The 23957-nt window shown below is 48.1% G+C and overlaps 1 protein-coding gene across 1 annotated transcript; it reads left to right on the forward strand.

The window, feature by feature from the left end:
• Positions 1–708: 708 nt before the first annotated feature.
• Positions 709–22961, forward strand: LOC135531505 (calpain-2 catalytic subunit-like; the record flags this gene model as incomplete). Its single annotated transcript, XM_064959533.1, has 7 exons — positions 709–877; positions 4275–4358; positions 4439–4515; positions 8523–8594; positions 10400–10550; positions 13704–13715; positions 22587–22961. Coding segments are annotated over 7 exons (940 nt in total), but the record flags the coding sequence as incomplete, so codon positions are not given.
• Between the last annotated feature and the right edge of the window lie 996 nt (positions 22962–23957).

Raw genomic sequence — 23957 nt, forward strand, 5'->3', positions numbered from 1 at the left:
GAGGCTGAATATATTGTCTGTCTCTCTCAGGGTGAATGGATGCTATGAGGCTGAATATATTGTCTGTCTCTCTCAGGGTGAATGGATGCTATGAGTCTGAATATATTGTCTGTCTCTCTCAGGGTGAATGGATGCTATGAGGCTGAATATATTGTCTGTCTCTCTCTCTGTCTCTCTCAGGGTGAATGGATGCTATGAGGCTGAATATATTGTCTGTCTCTCTCAGGGTGAATGGATGCTATGAGTCTGAATACATTGTCTGTCTCTCTCAGGGTGAATGGATGCTATGAGGCTGAATATATTGTCTGTCTCTCTGTCTCTCTCTCTGTCTGTCTCTCTGTCTCTCTCTCTGTCTGTCTCTGTCTCTCTCTCTGTCTGTCTCTCTGTCTCTCTCAGGGTGAATGGATGCTATGAGTCTGAATATATTGTCTGTCTCTCTCAGGGTGAATGGATGCTATGAGGCTGAATATATTGTCTGTCTCTCTGTCTGTCTCTCTGTCTCTCTCAGGGTGAATGGATGCTATGAGGCTGAATATATTGTCTGTCTCTCTGTCTCTCTCAGGGTGAATGGATGCTATGAGGCTGAATATATTGTCTGTCTCTCTGTCTCTCTCAGGGTGAATGGATGCTATGAGGCTGAATACATTGTCTGTCTCTCTCAGGGTGAATGGATGCTATGAGGCTGAATATATTGTCTGTCTCTCTCAGGGTGAATGGATGCTATGAGGCTCTCTCCGGAGGCTCCACCACTGAGGGCTTTGAGGACTTCACTGGGGGCATCGCTGAGGTCCATGAATTGAGGAACGCTGGACCAAAACTCTTCAAGATCATCAGGAAAGCTCTGAGCAGAGGCTCCCTGCTTGGCTGCTCGATCGATGTACCACACACACACACACACACGTTGAAATTGGCAGATTCTGTAATTAATACGCGCCTAATTGGAACGCAGTGTCTGTAGAGTAACATGCTGCACATGACGTCAGAGCTCAGTTTCTCCACTTCACAGCTCTGTATGTGTTTTGACTGACCGCTGTTCTGAACTAGAGCGCTGTGAGTGACAAGAAGATGTCCCCTCATCCCTCCAGCTGACTGGGAAACTGTTGTTGTCTGAGTGGAGGGGAAGTGCTGTAAACCGAGAGGAGAAACTGTTGAACATGTGTTGTCTGAGTGGAGGGGAAGTGCTGTAAACCGAGAGGAGAAACTGTTGAACATGTGTTGTCTGAGTGGAGGGGAACTGCTGTAAACCGAGAGGAGAAACTGTTGAACATGTGTTGTCTGAGTGGAGGGGAACTGCTGTAAAACGAGAGGAGAAACTGTTGAACATGTGTTGTTGTCTGAGTGGAGGGGAACTGCTGTAAAACGAGAGGAGAAACTGTTGAACATGTGTTGTTGTCTGAGTGGAGGGGAACTGCTGTAAACCGAGAGGAGAAACTGTTGAACATGTGTTGTTGTCTGAGTGGAGGGGAACTGCTGTAAACCGAGAGGAGTCGATGAATTTTGAAAAATGAGACATTGAGGATTATAATTTGTAAGTCGCTCTGGATAAGAGCGTCTGCTAAATGACTTAAATGTAAATGTAAATGTAATAATAAATACCTCATTTTTGATGTCATACAAGCAAATGTTCACTTCACATTTCCATATTTGAAAACTCATGTCATTTACAGTGTGGTTTATCATCCCTATGTGTGATCCACGAGGAGGACGTGTGTTATACCCTGGGTTGTCCTGAACAACAATGAGTCTATGTTTGTCCTGTTGTGAAGACAATTTGCCGTGGAACACAACCATCTGAACTCATGCCTCCATTCTATGCATCAAAATTACAATCCGTTTGTCTGAAGTGCGTTGTGAAAAGCCTCGCACTGTAAGATCATAATTTAGAACTTCGCTAGCCATGTTGACAATAGAATAAGCTTTCAAACGATACCCACCTGACCCAGATTGCGAATTATAATGGTAACTTTTTTTGGATCACGTAAACCGCAATGGTAATTGTGTGTGTTGTGTTCCAAACAAAACGACAAGTGTACTTGCTCTAGTTCCTCAACCCCACCAGTCTGAAGGAGTCACTGTGTTCTCCCCACCAGACTGAAGGAGTCACTGTGTTCTCCCCACCAGACTGAAGGAGTTACTGTGTTCTCCCCACCAGTCTGAAGGAGTTACTGTGTTCTCCCCACCAGTCTGAAGGAGTTACTGTGTTCTCCCCACCAGACTGAAGGAGTTACTGTGTTCTCCCCACCAGTCTGAAGGAGTTAATGTGTTCTCCCCACCAGTCTGAAGGAGTTACTGTGTTCTCCCCACCAGACTGAAGGAGTTAATGTGTTCTCCCCACCAGACTGAAGCAGTTACTGTGTTCTCCCCACCAGACTGAAGGAGTTACTGTGTTCTCCCCACCAGACTGAAGGAGTTACTGTGTTCTCCCCACCAGACTGAAGGAGTTAATGTGTTCTCCCCACCAGTCTGAAGGAGTTACTGTGTTCTCCCCACCAGTCTGAAGGAGTTACTGTGTTCTCCCCACCAGTCTGAAGGAGTTACTGTGTTCTCCCCACCAGACTGAAGGAGTTAATGTGTTCTCCCCACCAGACTGAAGGAGTTACTGTGTTCTCCCCACCAGACTGAAGGAGTTACTGTGTTCTCCCCACCAGTCTGAAGGAGTTACTCTGTGTTCTCCCCACCAGTCTGAAGGAGTTACTGTGTTCTCCCCACCAGACTGAAGGAGTTACTGTGTTCTCCCCACCAGTCTGAAGGAGTTACTGTGTTCTCCCCACCAGACTGAAGGAGTTACTGTGTTCTCCCCCACCAGTCTGAAGGAGTTACTGTGTTCTCCCCACCAGTCTGAAGGAGTCACTGTGTTCTCCCCACCAGACTGAAGGAGTTACTGTGTTCTCCCCACCAGTCTGAAGGAGTTACTGTGTTCTCCCCACCAGTCTGAAGGAGTTACTGTGTTCTCCCCACCAGTCTGAAGGAGTCACTGTGTTCTCCCCACCAGACTGAAGGAGTCACTGTGTTCTCCCCACCAGACTGAAGGAGTTACTGTGTTCTCCCCACCAGTCTGAAGGAGTTACTGTGTTCTCCCCACCAGTCTGAAGGAGTCACTGTGTTCTCCCCACCAGACTGAAGGAGTTACTGTGTTCTCCCCACCAGTCTGAAGGAGTTACTGTGTTCTCCCCACCAGTCTGAAGGAGTTACTGTGTTCTCCCCACCAGTCTGAAGGAGTCACTGTGTTCTCCCCACCAGACTGAAGGAGTCACTGTGTTCTCCCCACCAGACTGAAGGAGTTACTGTGTTCTCCCCACCAGTCTGAAGGAGTTACTCTGTATTCTCCCCACCAGACTGAAGGAGTTACTGTGTTCTCCCCACCAGACTGAAGGAGTTAATGTGTTCTCCCCACCAGACTGAAGGAGTTACTGTGTTCTCCCCACCAGACTGAAGGAGTTACTGTGTTCTCCCCACCAGTCTGAAGGAGTTACTGTGTTCTCCCCACCAGACTGAAGGAGTTACTGTGTTCTCCCCACCAGACTGAAGGAGTTACTGTGTTCTCCCCACCAGACTGAAGGAGTTACTGTGTTCTCCCCACCAGACTGAAGGAGTTACTGTGTTCTCCCCACCAGACTGAAGGAGTTACTGTGTTCTCCCCACCAGTCTGAAGGAGTTAATGTGTTCTCCCCACCAGTCTGAAGGAGTTACTGTGTTCTCCCCACCAGTCTGAAGGAGTTACTGTGTTCTCCCCACCAGTCTGAAGGAGTTACTGTGTTCTCCCCACCAGACTGAAGGAGTTACTGTGTTCTCCCCACCAGACTGAAGGAGTTAATGTGTTCTCCCCACCAGACTGAAGGAGTTACTGTGTTCTCCCCACCAGTCTGAAGGAGTTACTGTGTTCTCCCCACCAGTCTGAAGGAGTTACTGTGTTCTCCCCACCAGTCTGAAGGAGTTACTGTGTTCTCCCCACCAGTCTGAAGGAGTTACTGTGTTCTCCCCACCAGACTGAAGGAGTTACTGTGTTCTCCCCACCAGACTGAAGGAGTTAATGTGTTCTCCCCACCAGACTGAAGGAGTTACTGTGTTCTCCCCACCAGTCTGAAGGAGTTACTGTGTTCTCCCCACCAGTCTGAAGGAGTTACTGTGTTCTCCCCACCAGTCTGAAGGAGTTACTGTGTTCTCCCCACCAGACTGAAGGAGTTACTGTGTTCTCCCCACCAGACTGAAGGAGTTACTGTGTTCTCCCCACCAGTCTGAAGGAGTTACTCTTTGTTCTCTGTTCTTCTTTACAGATCAGTAACTTAGCTGACTCTGAGGCCATCACGTCCAGTAAGCTAGTTAGGGGTCACGCCTACTCTCTGACTGGAGCAGAACTGGTGAGCTCTAACTACTTCCATTATATGTCCAGGGTTCTCGTTTCTTTGCCTCGCCTTGCTCAAACCGATCCCGTGTCTAGGTGTCGTACAGAGGAGACTCCCTGCAGCTGGTCAGTAACCCCTGGGGACAGGTGGAGTGGACCGGAGCCTGGAGCGACAAGTGAGTAAAGCCCTATGCTAGGCCTGCTGGGATGCTGTTGGGGTACAGCCCTATGCTAGGCCTGCTGGGATGCTGTTGGGGTACAGCCCTATGCTAGGCCTGCTGGGATGCTGTTGGGGTACAGCCCTATGTTAGGCCTGCTGGGATGCTGTTAGGGTACAGCCCTATGTTAGGCCTGCTGGGATGCTGTTAGGGTACAGCCCTATGCTAGGCCTGCTGGGATGCTGTTAGGGTACAGCCCTATGCTAGGTCTGCTGGGATGCTGTTAGGGTACAGCCCTATGCAAGGCCTGCTGGGATGCTGTTAGGGTACAGCCCTATGCTAGGCCTGCTGGGATGCTGTTAGGGTACAGCCCTATGTTAGGCCTGCTGGGATGCTGTTAGGGTACAGCCCTATGTTAGGCCTGCTGGGATGCTGTTAGGGTACAGCCCTATGTTAGGCCTGCTGGGATGCTGTTAGGGTACAGCCCTATGTTAGGCCTGCTGGGATGCTGTTAGGGTACAGCCCTATGTTAGGCCTGCTGGGATGCTGTTGGGGTACAGCCCTATGTTAGGCCTGCTGGGATGCTGTTAGGGTACAGCCCTATGCAAGGCCTGCTGGGATGCTGTTAGGGTACAGCCCTATGTTAGGCCTGCTGGGATAGGGCTTAAAAAACATGAAATTGATCAGAAATACATTGTAGACATTGTTAATGTTGTAAATGACTATTGTAGTTTTTATGGAATATCTACAGAGGCCCATTATCAGCAACCATCACGCCTGTGTTCCAATGGCACGTTGTGTTCGCTAATCCAAGTTTATAATTTTAAAAGGCTAATTGATCTTTAGAAAACCCTTTTGCAATTATTAGCACAGCTGAAAACTGAGTTCCTCTGTCCAGTGTGTGTTCATTTACAACATTAACAATCTACACCTACACTGTATTTCTGATCAATTTCATGTTATTTTAATGGACCAAAAATGTGCTTTTCTTTCAAAAACAAGGACATTTTGAAGTTACCCCAAACTTTTGAACTTTTATCCAAAGCCACTTCCAGTCATGCGTGTGTACATGTTTAAGTATGGGTAGTCTTGGAAATCTAACCCACAATGCTGGCATTGCATAATGCTCTGCGGAGGACCACCGCTGTGCTAACGGAGCTACGGAGGACCACCGCTGTGCTAACGGAGCTACGGAGGACCACCGCTGTGCTAACGGAGCTGCGGAGGACCACCGCTGTGCTAACGGAGCTGCGGAGGACCACCGCTGTGCTAACGGAGCTGCGGAGGACCACCGCTGTGCTAACGGAGCTGCGGAGGACCACCGCTGTGCTAACGGAGCTGCGGAGGACCACCGCTGTGCTAACGGAGCTGCGGAGGACCACCGCTGTGCTAACGGAGCTGCGGAGGACCACCGCTGTGCTAACGGAGCTGCGGAGGACCACCGCTGTGCTAACGGAGCTGCGGAGGACCACCGCTGTGCTAACGGAGCTGCGGAGGACCACCGCCGTGCTAACGGAGCTGCGGAGGACCACCGCCGTGCTAACGGAGCTGCGGAGGACCACCGCCGTGCTAACGGAGCTACGGAGGACCACCGCCGTGCTAACGGAGCTACGGAGGACCACCGCCGTGCTAACGGAGCTACGGAGGACCACCGCCGTGCTAACGGAGCTACGGAGGACCACCGCCGTGCTAACGGATCTACGGAGGACCACCGCCGTGCTAACGGCGCTGCGGAGGACCACCGCCGTGCTAACGGAGCTGCGGAGGACCACCGCCGTGCTAACGGAGCTGCGGAGGACCACCGCCGTGCTAACGGAGCTGCGGAGGACCACCGCTGTGCTAACGGAGCTGCGGAGGACCACCGCCGTGCTAACGGAGCTGCGGAGGACCACCGCCGTGCTAACGGATCTACGGAGGACCACCGCCGTGCAACGGCGCTGCGGAGGACCACCGCCGTGCTAACGGAGCTGCGGAGGACCACCGCCGTGCTAACGGAGCTGCGGAGGACCACCGCCGTGCTAACGGAGCTGCGGAGGACCACCGCCGTGCTAACGGAGCTGCGGAGGACCACCGCCGTGCAACGGAGCTGCGGAGGACCACCGCTGTGCTAACGGAGCTGCGGAGGACCACCGCTGTGCTAACGGAGCTGCGGAGGACCACCGCTGTGCTGACGGAGCTGCGGAGGACCACCGCTGTGCTGACGGAGCTGCGGAGGAACACCGCTGTGCTGACGGAGCTGCGGAGGACCACCGCTGTGCTGACGGAGCTACGGAGGACCACCGCTGTGCTGACGGACCTATGGAGGACCACAGCTGTGCTAACGGAGCTGCGGAGGAACACCGCTGTGCTAACGGAGCTGCGGAGGACCACCGCTGTGCTAACGGACCTATGGAGGACCACCGCTGTGCTGACGGAGCTGCGGAGGACCACCGCTGTGCTGACGGCGCTACGGAGGACCACCGCTGTGCTGACGGAGCTACGGAGGACCACCGCTGTGCTGACGGAGCTACGGAGGACCACCGCTGTGCTAACGGAGCTACGGAGGAACACCGCTGTGCTAACGGAGCTGCGGAGGACCAACGCTGTGCTAACGGAGCTACGGAGGACCACCGCTAGTCTACCTGCTGGTTACTAGTACAACGCTCTAACCACTAGGTTACCTGCTGGTTACTAGTCCAACGCTTTAACCACTAGGTTACCTGCTGGTTACTAGTCCAACGCTCTAACCACTAGACTACCTGCTGGTTACTAGTCCAACGCTCTAACCACTAGGTTACCTGCTGGTTACTAGTCCAACGCTCTAACCACTAGACTACCTGCTGGTTACTAGTCCAACTCTCTAACCACTAGACTACCTGCTGGTTACTAGTCCAACGCTCTAACCACTAGACTACCTGCTGGTTACTAGTCCAACGCTCTAACCACTAGACTACCTGCTGGTTACTAGTCCAACGCTCTAACCACTAGACTACCTGCTGGTTACTAGTCCAACGCTCTAACCACTAGGCTACCTGCTGTTTACTAGTCCAACGCTCTAACCACTAGACTACCTGCTGGTTGCTAGTCCAACGCTCTAACCACTAGACTACCTGCTGGTTACTAGTCCAACGCTCTAACCACTAGACTACCTGCTGGTTGCTAGTCCAACGCTCTAACCACTAGACTACCTGCTGGTTACTAGTCCAACGCTCTAACCACTAGGCTACCTGCCTCCCTTAATCCCCTTGCTAGCGTTGTTGTAATGCTGTAGGGTTATTGCAATGATGACTCAAGTCTGTGCCATTGACTAGTCTAGTTCTGCTAGTTCTGCTATCTTCGGTTGTATTGCGCCATAATAATGAGGGCGTTGTCTCTCTGGCGTGCATGGTATGGTACAGAGCCAGCAGAGAGAGTGTGTTGCTGACCTTTTGAAGACTGACTCAGCCCATTGACATTTAAAAGTACAACTGACAGCGTTTTTAACTACTTCGCAGATATGAAACAGACAAACGTATCAATCAAAAATATCAATTTGACTGGTTTATGGTACAAAACCAACTTTGTAAGATGCTTTAAAAATAGGTTCTATTTGACCATAAATGTCATAATGTAGTATAAAACATGGTTGGCAGACTAGATAGATGCAGTTATGCTCCGGTTAATATAATTCTCCAATACATTTTCTTGGTCGTCCCAAACATCTTGCTATCAGGTTGTAAATCCCAGCTGGCCTGGTACATTGTTGGCTGCCTCCAGCCATTCGGGATGCACTGTTTCAATTACTCAATATTTTTGGACAAAAACAGACAAATCTAACGAAGGCTGGGATGGTCAATACAATCAAATTAGCAAGGGCAATGATTACAAGGGCAGTCATCGCGTGGCTAATGGGCTAGCGCATCCATTTATGTAGCGAGCTAAAAGCACGCAGCCTAACGATAGCTAGCTAGGCAGCTGCTGGGAGGATATCGTGTCACTTTTAGAGATGCTAGAGAGAAGTGTGAATCGCTATGATGAATTTCAATGACTGTTATCATTCAACTCGGGGCTACCGAGTGGTGCAGCGGTCTAAGGCACTGCATCTCAGTGCTAGCGATGTCACTACAGACACCCTGGTTCGATTCCAGGCTGTTTCACAACCGGCTGTGATTGGGAGTCCCATTGGGCGGCGCACAATTAGCCCAGCGTCGTCCAGGTTAGGGGAGGGGAGGGTTTGGCCAGTGTCGGCCATCATTGTAAATTAAGAATTTGTTCTTAACTGACTTGCCTAGTTAAATAAAGGTTTTTTAAAAATCCACTCTTGGCATGCATATCTCTTAGTAGTTGATCGATGCTAAATGCATTTGATTTAAGGTGGCTGGGCAGGCAGTTCCCATTCAGTTCCCATAACGTGGGTTGGGAGCATGCTTTGGCAGTCAGGTTGCATAGGGACGAGCAGGATACTATTCCCCATTTTTGTTTTGTTTATCAGTGTAATTTTTTACGGGCCAAATACAAGCTGAGGAATTGAGGGTTGATCTACTCTTGCCTTGTTAGATTTTAGCTCATCACTCTGGCTAACATGAGTCGTTGATCTTAGAGAGGGAGAGAGAGCCTACCTGTTCATGGTGGTTTAATCAATAGGACTGTATTTTTATTTTATTTTACTAGGCAAGTCCGTTAAGAACAAATTCTTATTTTCAATGATGGCCAAGGAAGTGGGTTAACTGCCTGTGGGTTGCATACAGTCTACTACTGCCTGTAAACATACAGTCCAGTTCATAGTGAACGATGACAGACCCTACTGCCTGTAAACACGCAGTCCAGTTCATAGTGACTGTAAACACACAGTCCAGTTCATAGTGAATGATGACAGGCCCTACTGCCTTCCTGTAACATCGGGTAACATCGGGTGGTGTAGGTGTCCTGGAGGGCAGGTAGTTTGCCCCCAGTGATGCGTTGTGCAGACCTCACTACCCTCTGGAGAGCCTTACGGTTGTGGGCGGAGCAGTTGCCGTACCAGGCGGTGATACAGCCCGCCAGGATGCTCTCGATTGTGCATCTGTAGAAGTTAGTGAGTGCTTTTGGTGACAAGCCGAATTTCTTCAGCCTCCTGAGGTTGAAGAGGCGCTGCTGCGCCTTCTTCACGATGCTGTCTGTGTGGGTGGACCAATTCAGTTTGTCTGTGATGTGTATGCCGAGGAACTTAAAACTTACTACCCTCTCCACTACTGTTCCATCGATGTGGATAGGGGGGTGTTCCCTCTGCTGTTTCCTGAAGTCCACAATCATCTCCTTAGTTTTGTAGTAATGTTATAATGGTAATGTTTTAATGGTAATGTTATAATTTTAATGTTTTAATGGTAATGTTTTAATGTTATAATGGTAATGGTATGTGATAATGGTAATGTTTTAATATTATAATGGTAATGTTTAATGGTATAATGGTAATGTTTTAATGGTATAATGGTATAATGGTAATGTTATAATGGTAATGTTTTAATGTTATAGTGGTAATGTTTTAATGGTATAATGGTAATGTTTTAATGTTACAATGGTAATGTTTTAATGGTAATGTTTAATGGTATAATGGTAATGTTTTAATGGTAATGTTTAATGTTATAATGGTAGTTTTAATGGTAATGTTTAATGTTATAATGGTAATGTTTTAATGGTATAATGGTAATGCTTTAATGTATAATGGTAATGTTTTAATGGTATAATGGTAGTGTTTTAATGTTACAATGGTAATGTTTTAATGGTAATGTTTAATGGTATAACGGTAATGTTTTAATGGTATAATGGTAATGTTTAATGGTAAAATGGTAATGTTTTAATCTTATAATGGTAATGTTTTAATGTTATAATGGTAAAATGGTAATGTTTTAATGGTATAATGGTAATGTTTTAATGGTGTGTGCCATACATCTCTGTGTTCCAGGATGTCATTCTCAGATTTCCTCAGTCAGTACTCTCGTCTGGAGATCTGTAACCTTACCCCGGACACCCTCTCAGAAGATGAGAACCAGAATTGGGCTCTTAACAAGTTTGAAGGCGCCTGGAGGAAAGGTTCCACAGCAGGGGAATGGACGGTATGGACCCTGACAAAAAACCTTCTCTTCTGTCTACATCTTACTGACCATCATCCTCTTCCTGCTTAAATCTTAAACATTGGTTTTGCAGCCAGGGAGATCTCTCTCCATGCTGATGGGATAGCTAGACCATATTTATTTTACCTTTATTTAACTAGGCAACTCCGTTAAGAACAATTTCTTATTTACAATGACGGCCTAGTTAACTGCTTGTTCAGGGGCAGAACGACAGATTTATACCTTGTCAGCTCGGGGGTTTGAACTTGCAACCTTCCGGTTACTAGTCCAACGCTCTAACCACTAGGCTACCTGGCTCTAACCACTACGCTACCCGGCTCTAACCACTACGCTACCTGGCTCTAACCACTACGCTACCCGGCTCTAACCACTACGCTACCCGGCTCTAACCACTACGCTACCCGGCTCTAACCACTAGGCTACCCGGCTCTAACCACTGGGCTACCCGGCTCTAACCACTAGGCTACCCGGCTCTAACCACTAGGCTACCCGGCTCTAACCACTACGCTACCCGGCTCTAACCACTACGCTATCCGGCTCCAACCACTACGCTACCCGGCTCTAACCACTACGCTACCCGGCTCTAACCACTAGGCTACCCGGCTCTAACCACTAGGCTACCCGGCTATAACCACTAGGCTACCCGGCTCTAACCACTACGCTACCCGGCTCTAACCACTAGGCTGGCTGCCCGGCTCTAACCACTACGCTACCCGGCTCTAACCACTAGGCTGGCTACCCGGCTCTAACCACTAGGCTACCTGGCTCTAACCACTAGGCTACCTGGCTCTAACCACTACGCTACCCGGCTCTAACCACTACGCTACCCGGCTCTAACCACTACGCTACCCGGCTCTAACCACTACGCTACCCGGCTCTAACCACTACGCTACCCGGCTCTAACCACTAGGCTACCCGGCTATAACCACTAGGCTACCCGGCTCTAACCACTACGCTATCCGGCTCTAACCACTACGCTACCCGGCTCTAACCACTACGCTACCCGGCTCTAACCACTACGCTACCCGGCTCTAACCACTACGCTACCCGGCTCTAACCACTACGCTACCCGGCTCTAACCACTAGGCTACCCGGCTCTAACCACTAGGCTACCCGGCTCTAACCACTACGCTACCCGGCTCTAACCACTACGCTACCCGGCTCTAACCACTAGGCTACCCGGCTCTAACCACTAGGCTACCCGGCTCTAACCACTAGGCTACCCGGCTCTAACCACTACGCTACCCGGCTCTAACCACTACGCTACCCGGCTCTAACCACTACGCTACCCGGCTCTAACCACTACGCTACCCGGCTCTAACCACTACGCTACCCGGCTCTAACCACTACGCTACCCGGCTCTAACCACTACGCTACCCGGCTCTGACCACGAGGCTACCCGGCTCTAACCACTACGCTACCCGGCTCTAACCACTACGCTACCCGGCTCTAACCACTACGCTACCTGGCTCTAACCACTACGCTACCTGGCTCTAACCACTAGGCTGGCTACCTGGCTCTAACCACTACGCTACCTGGCTCTAACCACTACGCTACCCGGCTCTAACCACTACGCTACCCGGCTCTAACCACTACGCTACCCGGCTCTAACCACTACGCTACCTGGCTCTAACCACTACGCTACCTGGCTCTAACCACTAGGCTGGCTACCTGGCTCTAACCACTACGCTACCTGGCTCTAACCACTACGCTACCCGGCTCTAACCACTACGCTACCCGGCTCTATGAGGTTTGGGATTAAAAGTCTGGAGCTACACAACCATTTTAGATCAACCATAGTCATCACCTGCATGGAATTACATTCCATTTGCTTAATGTAACACACACACTAACAGGCTAGCTAGCATGCCCGGTCGGTAACACACACACACACACTAACAGGCCAGCTAGCATGCCCGGTCGGTAACACACACACACACTAACAGGCTAGCTAGCATGCACGGTCTGTAACACACACACTAACAGGCTAGCTAGCATGCTCGGTCTGTAACACACACACACACTAACAGGCTAGCTAGCATGCCCGGTCTGTAACACACACACACACACACACACACACACACACACACACACACACACACACACACTAACAGGCTAGCTAGCATGCCCGGTCTGTCACACACCAACAGGCTAGCTAGCATGCCCGGTCTGTCACACACCAACAGGCTAGCTAGCATGCCCGGTCTGTCACACACCAACAGGCTAGCTAGCATGCCCGGTCTGTCACACACCAACAGGCTAGCTAGCATGCCCGGTCTATAACACACTAACAGGCTAGCTAGCATGCCCGGTCTGTCACACACCAACAGGCTAGCTAGCATGCCCGGTCTGTCACACACCAACAGGCTAGCTAGCATGCCCGGTCTGTCACACACCAACAGGCTAGCTAGCATGCCCGGTCTGTCACACACCAACAGGCTAGCTAGCATGCCCGGTCTGTCACACACCAACAGGCTAGCTAGCATGCCCGGTCTGTCACACACCAACAGGCTAGCTAGCATGCCCGGTCTGTCACACACCAACAGGCTAGCTAGCATGCCCGGTCTGTCACACACCAACAGGCTAGCTAGCATGCCCGGTCTGTCACACACCAACAGGCTAGCTAGCATGCCCGGTCTGTCACACACCAACAGGCTAGCTAGCATGCCCGGTCTGTCACACACCAACAGGCTAGCTAGCATGCCCGGTCTGTCACACACCAACAGGCTAGCTAGCATGCCCGGTCTGTCACACACCAACAGGCTAGCTAGCATGCCCTGTCTGTCACACACCAACAGGCTAGCTAGCATGCCCGGTCTGTCACACACCAACAGGCTAGCTAGCATGCCCGGTCTGTCACACACCAACAGGCTAGCTGGCATGCCCGGTCTGTCACACACCAACAGGCTAGCTAGCATGCCCGGTCTGTCACACACCAACAGGCTAGCTAGCATGCCCGGTCTGTCACACACCAACAGGCTAGCTAGCATGCCCGGTCTGTCACACACCAACAGGCTAGCTAGCATGCCCGGTCTGTCACACACCAACAGGCTAGCTAGCATGCCCGGTCTGTATCACACCAACAGGCTAGCTAGCATGCCCGGTCTAAACTCTTTGTTCTCCTTTTCTCCACAGGTGCCAAAGGAGGTATGTGTGAAAGGCGGCGGGTCTCTTTGTGCTCGGTAACCATGGAAATGGGGTATGACAGGGGCAACTGGTTCTGCTCCATCAGCATTTAAAGCTTATTATGGGATAGGTAGTCATTAATCCTGCATTAACTTTTCAACAAATTAAAACACAAACATTTTACTTACTTAAATACTTATTTATTTCACAAGTCTGGCCCAGGGATATATCACTAAGTCTGAATGAACGTCAGATCCCAGAACAGTATATAGTGGGCGCACTGTTACAAGACAGAATCACTGTCATGTGTTGTACAGGAGGTCTGAGATGAGACTGAGTTAGAATCACTGTCATGTGTTGTACAGGAGGTCTGAGAGTTGTACAGGAGGTCTGAGAGTTGTACAGGAGGTCTGAGAGTTGTACAGGAGGTCTGCTTTTCCTTTGTCCATTAAAATAACATCAAATGGATCAGAGATACAGTGTAGACATTGTTAATGTTGTAAATGACTATTGTAGCTGGAAACGGTAGATTTTTAATGGAATATCTACATAGGCGTCCAGAGGCCCATTATCAGCAACCATCACTCCGGTGTTCCAATGGCACGTTGTGTTCGCTAATCCAAAATGTATCATTTTAAAATGCTAATTGATCATTAGAAAACCCTTTTGCAATTATGTTAGCGCAGCTGAAAACTGTTCTGATTTAAATAAGCAATCTTTCTTTCAGAAACTTGTCATCTATTCTTGTTCTGGCCTTCTAGGCAGAGTTCCTCTGTCCAGTGTCTGTGTTCTTTTGCCCATCTTAATCTTTTCTTATTATTGGCCAATCTGAGATATGGCTTTTTCTTTGCAACTCTCCTGAGCCTGTTCTCTATACTGTAGGTCTCTCTCTCCTGAGCTTGTTATCTATACTGTAGCTCTCTCTCCTGAGCCTGTTTTCTATACTGTAGGTCTCTCTCTCCTGAGCCTGTTCTCTATACTGTAGGTCTCTCTCTCCTGAGCTTGTTATCTATACTGTAGGTCTCTCTCTCCTGAGCCTGTTCTCTATACTGTAGGTCTCTCTCTCCTGAGCTTGTTATCTATACTGTAGGTCTCCCTCTCCTGAGCTTGTTCTCTATACTGTAGGTCTCTCTCTCCTGAGCCTGTTCTCTATACTGTAGGTCTCTCTCTCCTGAGCTTGTTATCTATACTGTAGGTCTCTCTCTCCTGAGCTTGTTATCTATACTGTAGGTCTCCCTCTCCTGAGCTTGTTCTCTATACTGTAGGTCTCTCTCCTGAGCCTGTTCTCTATACTGTAGGTCTCTCTCTCCTGAGCTTGTTATCTATACTGTAGGTCTCCCTCTCCTGAGCTTGTTCTCTATACTGTAGGTCTCTCTCCTGAGCTTGTTATCTATACTGTAGGTCTCTCTCTCCTGAGCTTGTTATCTATACTGTAGGTCTCCCTCTCCTGAGCTTGTTCTCTATACTGTAGGTCTCTCTCTCCTGAGCCTGTTCTCTGTACTGTGTACTGTAGGTCTCTCCTGAGCCTGTTTTCTATTCTGTGTACTGTAGGTCTCTCTCTGCTGAGCCTGTTCTCTGTACTGTGTACTGTAGGTCTCTCTCTGCTGAGCCTGTTCTCTGTACTGTGTACTGTAGGTCTCTCTCTCCTGAGCCTGTTCTCTGTACTGTGTACTGTAGGTCTCTCCTGAGCCTGTTCTCTCTTTTTATCCTTCCTCTGGGATCTGTTTTTGACTCGCCCTAAGGCAGCGAAAGTGTCAAATGCACATTAGTTGGCAATTTCGTCATGTAAAACCAGGTGCTCTGGCGTTTCCCACCCCTTATGCCAGGTTAGTCAGATGACCTGTCTAACAGCTTGCTTGCGCTGAGGTGGAAGGAGTAGCAATATTTGAGGTGTGTCCTTAAAGACAGTTTAATGTGGTGCAAATGGCAATATTTACAACCATGGAAAAACAGGTCTTAGCGGTAACCCTGTTGATAAATGCATTTTGAGAGCGGAAGAGCAAGATATCCAGCCGTGAAGCAGTGTCTCATGGGACAAGAGAGGTGGGTTTTTGTTTTTGTTTGTTCCAGTAACACTCGTATTTAGAAAGATCGAGTTTGGGAGCAGCAAAACCGTGAGCAGACATCTCTGTTTATCGATGTATATTATTTTAGCTGCATGTCCCCAGGCACCCTCATTTGTTGACTTCTGTGATCGAAAAAGCCTTGGTTTCATGCATGTCAACATCAGAAGCCTCCTCCCTAAGTTTGTTTTACTCACTGCTTTAGCACACTCTGCTAACCCTGATGTCCTTGCCGTGTCTGAATCCTGGCTCAGGAAGGCCACCAAAAATTCTGAGATTTCCATACCCAACTATAACATCTTCCGTCAAGATAGAACTGCCAAAGGGGGAGGAGTTGCAGTCTACTGCAGAGATAGCCTGCAAAGTAATGTCATACTTTCCAGGTCCATACCCAAACAGTTCGAACTACTAATTTTGAAAATTACTCTCTCCAGAAATAAGTCTCTCACTGTTGCCGCCTGCTACCGACCCCCTCAGCTCCCAGCTGTGCCCTGTACACCATTTGTGAATTGATCGCCCCCATCTAGCTTCAGAGTTTGTTCTGTTAGGTGACCTAAACTGGGATATGCTTAACACCCCGGCAGTCCTACAATCTAAGCTAGATGCCCTCAATCTCACACAAATCATCAAGGAACCCACCAGGTACAACCCTAACTCTGTAAACAAGGGCACCCTCATAGACGTCATCCTGACCAACTGGCCCTCCAAATACACCTCCGCTGTCTTCAACCAGGATTTCAGCGATCACTGCCTCATTGCCTGTATCCGCTACGGAGCCGCAGTCAAACGACCACCCCTCATCACTGTCAAATGCTCCCTAAAACACTTCTGTGAGCAGGCCTTTCTAATCGACCTGGCCCGGGTATCCTGGAAGGACATTGACCTCATCCCGTCAGTTGAGGATGCCTGGTCATTCTTTAAAAGTAACTTCCTCACCATTTTAGATAAGCATGCTCCGTTCAAAAAATGCAGAACTAAGAACAGATACAGCCCTTGGTTCACTCCAGACCTGACTGCCCTCGACCAGCACAAAAACATCCTGTGGCGGACTGCAATAGCATCGAATAGTCCCAGCGATATGCAACTGTTCAGGGAAGTCAGGAACCAATACACGCAGTCAGTCAGGAAAGCTAAGGCCAGCTTCTTCAGGCAGAAGTTTGCATCCTGTAGCTCCAACTCCAAAAAGTTCTGGGACACTGTGAAGTCCATGGAGAACAAGAGCACCTCCTCCCAGCTGCCCACTGCACTGAGGCTAGGTAACACGGTCACCACCGATAAATCCATGATTATCGAAAACTTCAACAAGCATTTCTCAATGGCTGGCCATGCCTTCCGCCTGGCTACTCCAACCTCGGCCAACAGCTCCGACCCCCCGCAGCTCCTCGCCCAAGCCTCTCCAGGTTCTCCTTTACCCAAATCCAGATAGCAGATGTTCTGAAAGAGCTGCAAAACCTGGACCCGTACAAATCAGCTGGGCTTGACAATCTGGACCCTCTATTTCTGAAACTATCCGCCGCCATTGTCGCAACCCCTATTACCAGCCTGTTCAACCTCTCTTTCATATCATCTGAGATCCCCAAGGATTGGAAAGCTGCCGCAGTCATCCCCCTCTTCAAAGGGGGAGACACCCTGGACCCAAACTGTTACAGACCTATATCCATCCTTCCCTGTCTATCTAAGGTCTTCGAAAGCCAAGTCAACAAACAGGTCACTGACCATCTCGAATCCCACCGTACCTTCTCCGCTGTGCAATCTGGTTTCTGAGCCGGTCACGGGTGCACCTCAGCCACACTCAAGGTACTAAACAACATCATAACCGCCATCGATAAAAGACAGTACTGTGCAGCCGTCTTCATCGACCTTGCCAAGGCTTTCGACTCTGTCAATCACCATATTCTTATTGTCAGACTCAGTAGCCTCGGTTTTTCTGATGACTGCCTTGCCTGGTTCACCAATTACTTTGCAGACAGAGTTCAGTGTGTCAAATCGGAGGGCATGCTGTCCGGTCCTCTGGCAGTCTCTATGGGGGTGCCACAGGGTTCAATTCTCGGGCCGACTCTTTTCTCTGTATATATCATTGATGTTGCTCTTGCTGCGGGCGATTCCCTGATCCACCTCTACGCAGACGACACCATTCTATATACTTCCGGCCCGTCCTTGGACACTGTGCTATCTAACCTCCAAACGAGCTTCAATGCCATACAACACTCCTTCCGTGGCCTCCAACTGCTCTTAAACGCTAGTAAAACCAAATGCATGCTTTTCAACCGATCGCTGCCTGCACCCGCATGCCCGACTAGCATCACCACCCTGGATGGTTCCGACCTTGAATATGTGGACATCTATAAGTACCTAGGTGTCTGGCTAGACTGTAAACTCTCCTTCCAGACTCATATCAAACATCTCCAATCAAAAATCAAATCAAGAGTCGGCTTTCTATTCCGCAACAAAGCCTCCTTCACTCACGCCGCCAAACTTACCCTAGTAAAACTGACTATCCTACCGATCCTCGACTTCGGCGATGTCATCTACAAAATTGCTTCCAACACTCTACTCAGCAAACTGGATGCAGTTTATCACAGTGCCATCCGTTTTGTCACTAAAGCACCTTATACCACCCACCACTGCGACTTGTATGCTCTAGTCGGCTGGCCCTCGCTACATATTCGTCGCCAGACCCACTGGCTCCAGGTCATCTACAAGTCCATGCTAGGTAAAGCTCCGCCTTATCTCAGTTCACTGGTCACGATGGCAACACCCATCCGTAGCACGCGCTCCAGCAGGTGTATCTCACTGATCATCCCTAAAGCCAACACCTAATTTGGCCGCCTTTCATTCCAGTACTCTGCTGCCTGTGACTGGAACAAATTGCAAAAATCCCTGAAGTTGGAGACTGTTATCACCCTCACCAACTTCAAACATCTGCTATCTGAGCAGCTAACCGATCGCTGCAGCTGTACATAGTCTATTGGTAAATAGCCCACCCATTTTCACCTACCTTATCCCCATACTGTTTTTATTTATTTACTTTTCTGCCCTTTTGCACACCAATATCTCTACCTGTACATGACCATCTGAACATTTATCACTCCAGTGTTAATCTGCAAAATTGTAATTATTCGCCTACCTCCTCATGCCTTTTACACACAATGTATATAGACTCCCCTTTTTTTCTACTGTGTTATTGACTTGTTAATTGTTTACTCCATGTGTAACTCTGTGTTGTCTGTTCACACTGCTATGCTTTATCTTGGCCAGGTCGCAGTTGCAAATGATAACTTGTTCTCAACTAGCCTACCTGGTTAAATAAAGGTGAAATAAAATAAAAATAAATAGCTCCCGTTTATTATTCTGCATAAAACCCTCTCCATATTGGAGTCCATTTTCCCATCATGAAACAAGAAAGGAGATGATGCTGGAGACTTTTTTTTCATGTGATTTATATAGTGTGGAAATATGAAGTTGGAATAATACTTTGAAATGGTGGACATTATGATAATACCCTTTGTGTGTAAGAACTGTTTGAAAACACCGCTTGAAATATTTTTGCCTGTTTTGATGGGATGGAGTTCTGGCCTGGTGACACACATCTGTAAAGAAACCGTCTCAGGGAAGCTCATCTGCTCGTTGTCCTCACCAGGGTCTTGACCCTGACTACAGTTCGGCAGCTCACCTTCGATGGCTACCGGCATCCTGTAGAAGTGTGCTCTTCATGGATTAATCCTGGTTTCAACTGTACTGGGCAAATGGCAGACAGCATCAGTGGTGATTTATGCATGCAAATCATGGTGGGGCTCCCCAAAAATCATGGTGGGGCTCCCCAAAAATCATGGTGGGGCTCCCCAAAATGTGGGACTCAAATCATGGTGGGGCTCCCCAAAAATCATGGTGGGGCTCCCCAAAAATCATGGTGGGGCTCCCCAAAAATCATGGTGGGACTCCCCAAAAATCATGGCGGGACTCCCCAAAAATCATGGTGGGACTCCCCAAAAATCATGGTGGGACTCAAATCATGGTGGGACTCCCCAAAAATCATGGTGGGCTCCCCAAAAATCATGGTGGGACTCCCCAAAAATCATGGTGGGCCTCAAAAATCATGGTGGGACTCCCCAAAAATCATGGCGGGACTCCCCAAAAATGTGGGACTCAAATCATGGTTTGACTCCCCCAAAATGTTTTAGATGCATGCCAGCAAAGCCACAACACTAAATAATACATTAATTGCACTATAATGGTGATAAACGGTGCCCGCAAACTGTTAGGGCGTAAATAAAGCTGTCCCAACAGCAGAGCTTTCTTTTCAGCACCATGGAGTGAATCCTTAGCCAGGTGTAGCAGTGGTATCAGCGGAGGCTTGTTTGGCAGCGAAACAGTTCATTCAGCCTCATTTACTGCCTTAAAAAAAACATGGCTGACATGCTTAAACGAATGTGGTTTCTACTGAGAATTGAGATGTGCAAACTACTAAGGGAATGACGAGCGGATAAGAGGTAATCCGTCATTTCGATTAAGACATTACTGAGTGAGCTGGGATGGACGTAATCAATATAACTTTGTTCAGCACTTTTAAAATGTACAGTGACACAATTCAGAACATGGGCTGTTAGCACAGTGTTCTCCTTGTACCCCAAGTCAGAACATGGGCTGTTAGTACAGTGTTCTCCCTGTACCCCAAGTCAGAACATGGGTTTATAGTACAGTGTTCTCCCTGTACCCCAAGTCAGAACATGGGCTTATAGTACAGTGTTCTCCTTGTACCCCAAGTCAGAACATGGGCTGTTAATACAGTGTTCTCCCTGTACCCCAAGTCAGAACATGGGCTTATAGTACAGTGTTCTCCCTGTACCCCAAGTCAGAACATGGGCTTATAGTACAGTGTTCTCCCTGTACCCCAAGTCAGAACATGGGCTGTTAATACAGTGTTCTCCCTGTACCCCAAGTCAGAACATGGGCTGTTAGTACAGTGTTCTCCCTGTACCCCAAGTCAGAACATGGGCTGTAAGCACAGTGTTCTCCCTGTACCCCAAGTCAGAACCGTAGGATGAAGGGGGCGTGTAAAGCTTACAATATTCGATGATGACATTTCTCTAAAATAGTCTACATGTGCAACACCAAGTCAGAGCAGTAGGCTAAGTTTTGAGGGGGAATGGGACCAAATTATTAGTGAGGCACATGGGCGACTCACAGTTTACACCAGCCAGCAGCATACCACCCTGCAACCAGCAGCATACCAGCAGCATACCACCCTGCAACCAGCAGCATACCACCCTGCAACCTGCAGCATACCACCCTGCATCCAGCAGCATACCACCCTGCAACCAGCAGCATACCACCCTGCAACCTGCAGCATACCACCCTGCATCCAGCAGCATACCACCCTGCAACCAGCAGCATACCACCCTGCAACCTGCAGCATACCACCCTGCATCCAGCAGCATACCACCCTGCAACCAGCAGCATACCACCCTGCATCCAGCAGCATACCACCCTGCAACCAGCAGCATAACACCCTGCAACCAGCAGCATACCACCCTGCAACCAGCAGCATACCACCCTGCAACCAGCAGCATACCACCCTGCATCCCACTGCTGGCTTGCTTCTGAAGCTAAGTAGGGTTGGTCCTGGTCAGTCCCTGGATGGGAGACCAGTAGCTGCTGGAAGTGGTGTTGGAGGGCCAGTAGGAGGCACTCTTTCCTCTGATCTAAAAAAAATACCCCAAAGCCCCAAGGCAGTGATTGGGCATACCACCACTGCCCTGTATAGGGTGACGTCTTTCGGATGGGACGTTAAACGGGTGACCTGACTCTCTGCGGTCATTAAAAGATCCCATGGCACTTATCATAAGAGTAGTGGTTTTAACCCCGGTGTCCTGACTCTCTGAGGTCATTAAAGATCCCATGGTACTGATTGTAAGAGTAGGGGTGTTAACCCTGGTGTCCTGACTCTCTGTGGTCACTAACGATCCCATGGCTCTTACAGTAAGAGTAGGGGTGTTAACCCTGGTGTCCTGACTCTCTGTGGTCACTAACGATCCCATGGCTCTTACAGTAAGAGTAGGGGTGTTAACCCCGGTGTCCTGACTCTCTGAGGTCATTAAAGATCCCATGGCTCTTATCATAAGAGTAGGGGTGTTAACCCCGGTGTCCTGACTCTCTGAGGTCATTAAAGATCCCATGGTACTGATTGTAAGAGTAGGGGTGTTAACCCTGGTGTCCTGACTCTCTGTGGTCACTAACGATCCCATGGCTCTTACAGTAAGAGTAGGGGTGTTAACCCCGGTGTCCTGGCTAAATTCCCAATCTGGTCCTCAAACCATCACAGTCACCTAATAATCCCCCGTTTACAATTGGCTCATTCATCCCCCTTCTCTCCCCTGTAACTATTCCCCAGGTCGTTGCTGCAAATGAGAATGTGTTCTCAGTCATCTTACCTGGTAAAATAACAGATAAAAAAACACAACATAAATGTTTGTATTAGTGTAGCTAAGAAAGAAATACTATCTCCATGACATGGTACATAATTTATTCAGCAGAGGACAAGACATTTCTGGACTCACCTTGTTGTGCTCACTTGAACAGGAAGGTGGCGCTGCAGATGTTGTCATTAACTTTTTCATCAAAGTCTGACATTTTCTGAATTTATGGTGCTTTCGAGACAACTGGGTACTGGGGGGGGGGGGGGGGGCAAGGTTGAATCATGACGTCGGTGATCTTCAGGTCGGAGCTCTAGAGCCTATTTACACATCAAACGTAAAATAGCAACAACAAAGATCCTGCAGAAACAATGGAGGGTAAATGAAGCGCTGCGTTTTAGCCTTGTGCCTTCCAGCTGCTCCTAGTTATCACCAAGCCCTGTATCACCAAGCCCCGTATCACCAAGCCCCGTATCACCAAGCCCCGCATCACCAAGCCCCGCATCACCAAGCCCCGCATCACCAAGCCCCGTATCACCAAGCCCCGTATCACCAAGCCCCGTATCACCAAGCCCCGTATCACCAAGCCCCGCATCACCAAGCCCCGCATCACCAAGCCCCGCATCACCAAGCCCCGTATCACCAAGCCCCGTATCACCAAGCCCTGCATCACCAAGCCCTGCATCACCAAGCCCTGCATCACCAAGCCCCGTATCACCAAGCCCTGTATCACCAAGCCACGTATCACCAAGCCTGTATCACCAAGCCCCGTATCACCAAAACTACAATAGTCATTTACAACATTAACAATGTCTACACTGTATTTCTGATCAATTTCATGTTATTTTAATGGACAAAAAATGTTGCTTTTCTTTTAAAAACAAGGACATTTATTTATATATATAGCTCTTTTAGCGTTATATATGTATTAGGGTTATAACTATATGTATTAGGGTTATGTATGTATTAGGGTTATGTATGTATTAGGGTTATAACTATATATATTAGGGTTATGTATGTATTAGGGTTATGTATGTATTAGGGTTATAACTATATATATTAGGGTTATGTATGTATTAGGGTTATGTATGTATTAGGGTTATAACTATATATATTAGGGTTATGTATGTATTAGGGTTATGTATGTATTAGGGTTATAACTATATGTATTAGGGTTATGTATGTATTAGGGTTATATATGTATTAGGGTTATAACTATATATATTAGGGTTATGTATGAATTAGGGTTATGTATGTATTAGGGTTATAACTATATGTATTAGGGTTATGTATGTATTAGGGTTATGTATGTATTAGGGTTATGTATGTATTAGGGTTATGTATGTATTAGGGTTATAACTATATGTATTAGGGTTATAACTATATGTATTAGGGTTATGTATGTATTAGGGTTATAACTATATGTATTAGGGTTATGTATGTATTAGGGTTATAACTATATGTATTAGGGTTATGTATGTATTAGGGTTATAACTATGTATTAGGGTTATAACTATATGTATTAGGGTTATAACTATATGTATTAGGGTTATGTATGTATTAGGGTTATAACTATATGTATTAGGGTTATAACTATATGTATTAGGGTTATGTATGTATTAGGGTTATGTATGTATTAGGGTTATGTATGTATTAGGGTTATGTATGTATTAGGGTTATAACTATATGTATTAGGGTTATAACTATATGTATTAGGGTTATGTATGTATTAGGGTTATAACTATATATATTAGGGTTATGTATGTATTAGGGTTATGTATGTATTA

This window comes from Oncorhynchus masou, unplaced genomic scaffold, assembly GCF_036934945.1.
Source record: "Oncorhynchus masou masou isolate Uvic2021 unplaced genomic scaffold, UVic_Omas_1.1 unplaced_scaffold_1610, whole genome shotgun sequence".
NCBI classification, from domain to species: domain Eukaryota; kingdom Metazoa; phylum Chordata; class Actinopteri; order Salmoniformes; family Salmonidae; genus Oncorhynchus; species Oncorhynchus masou.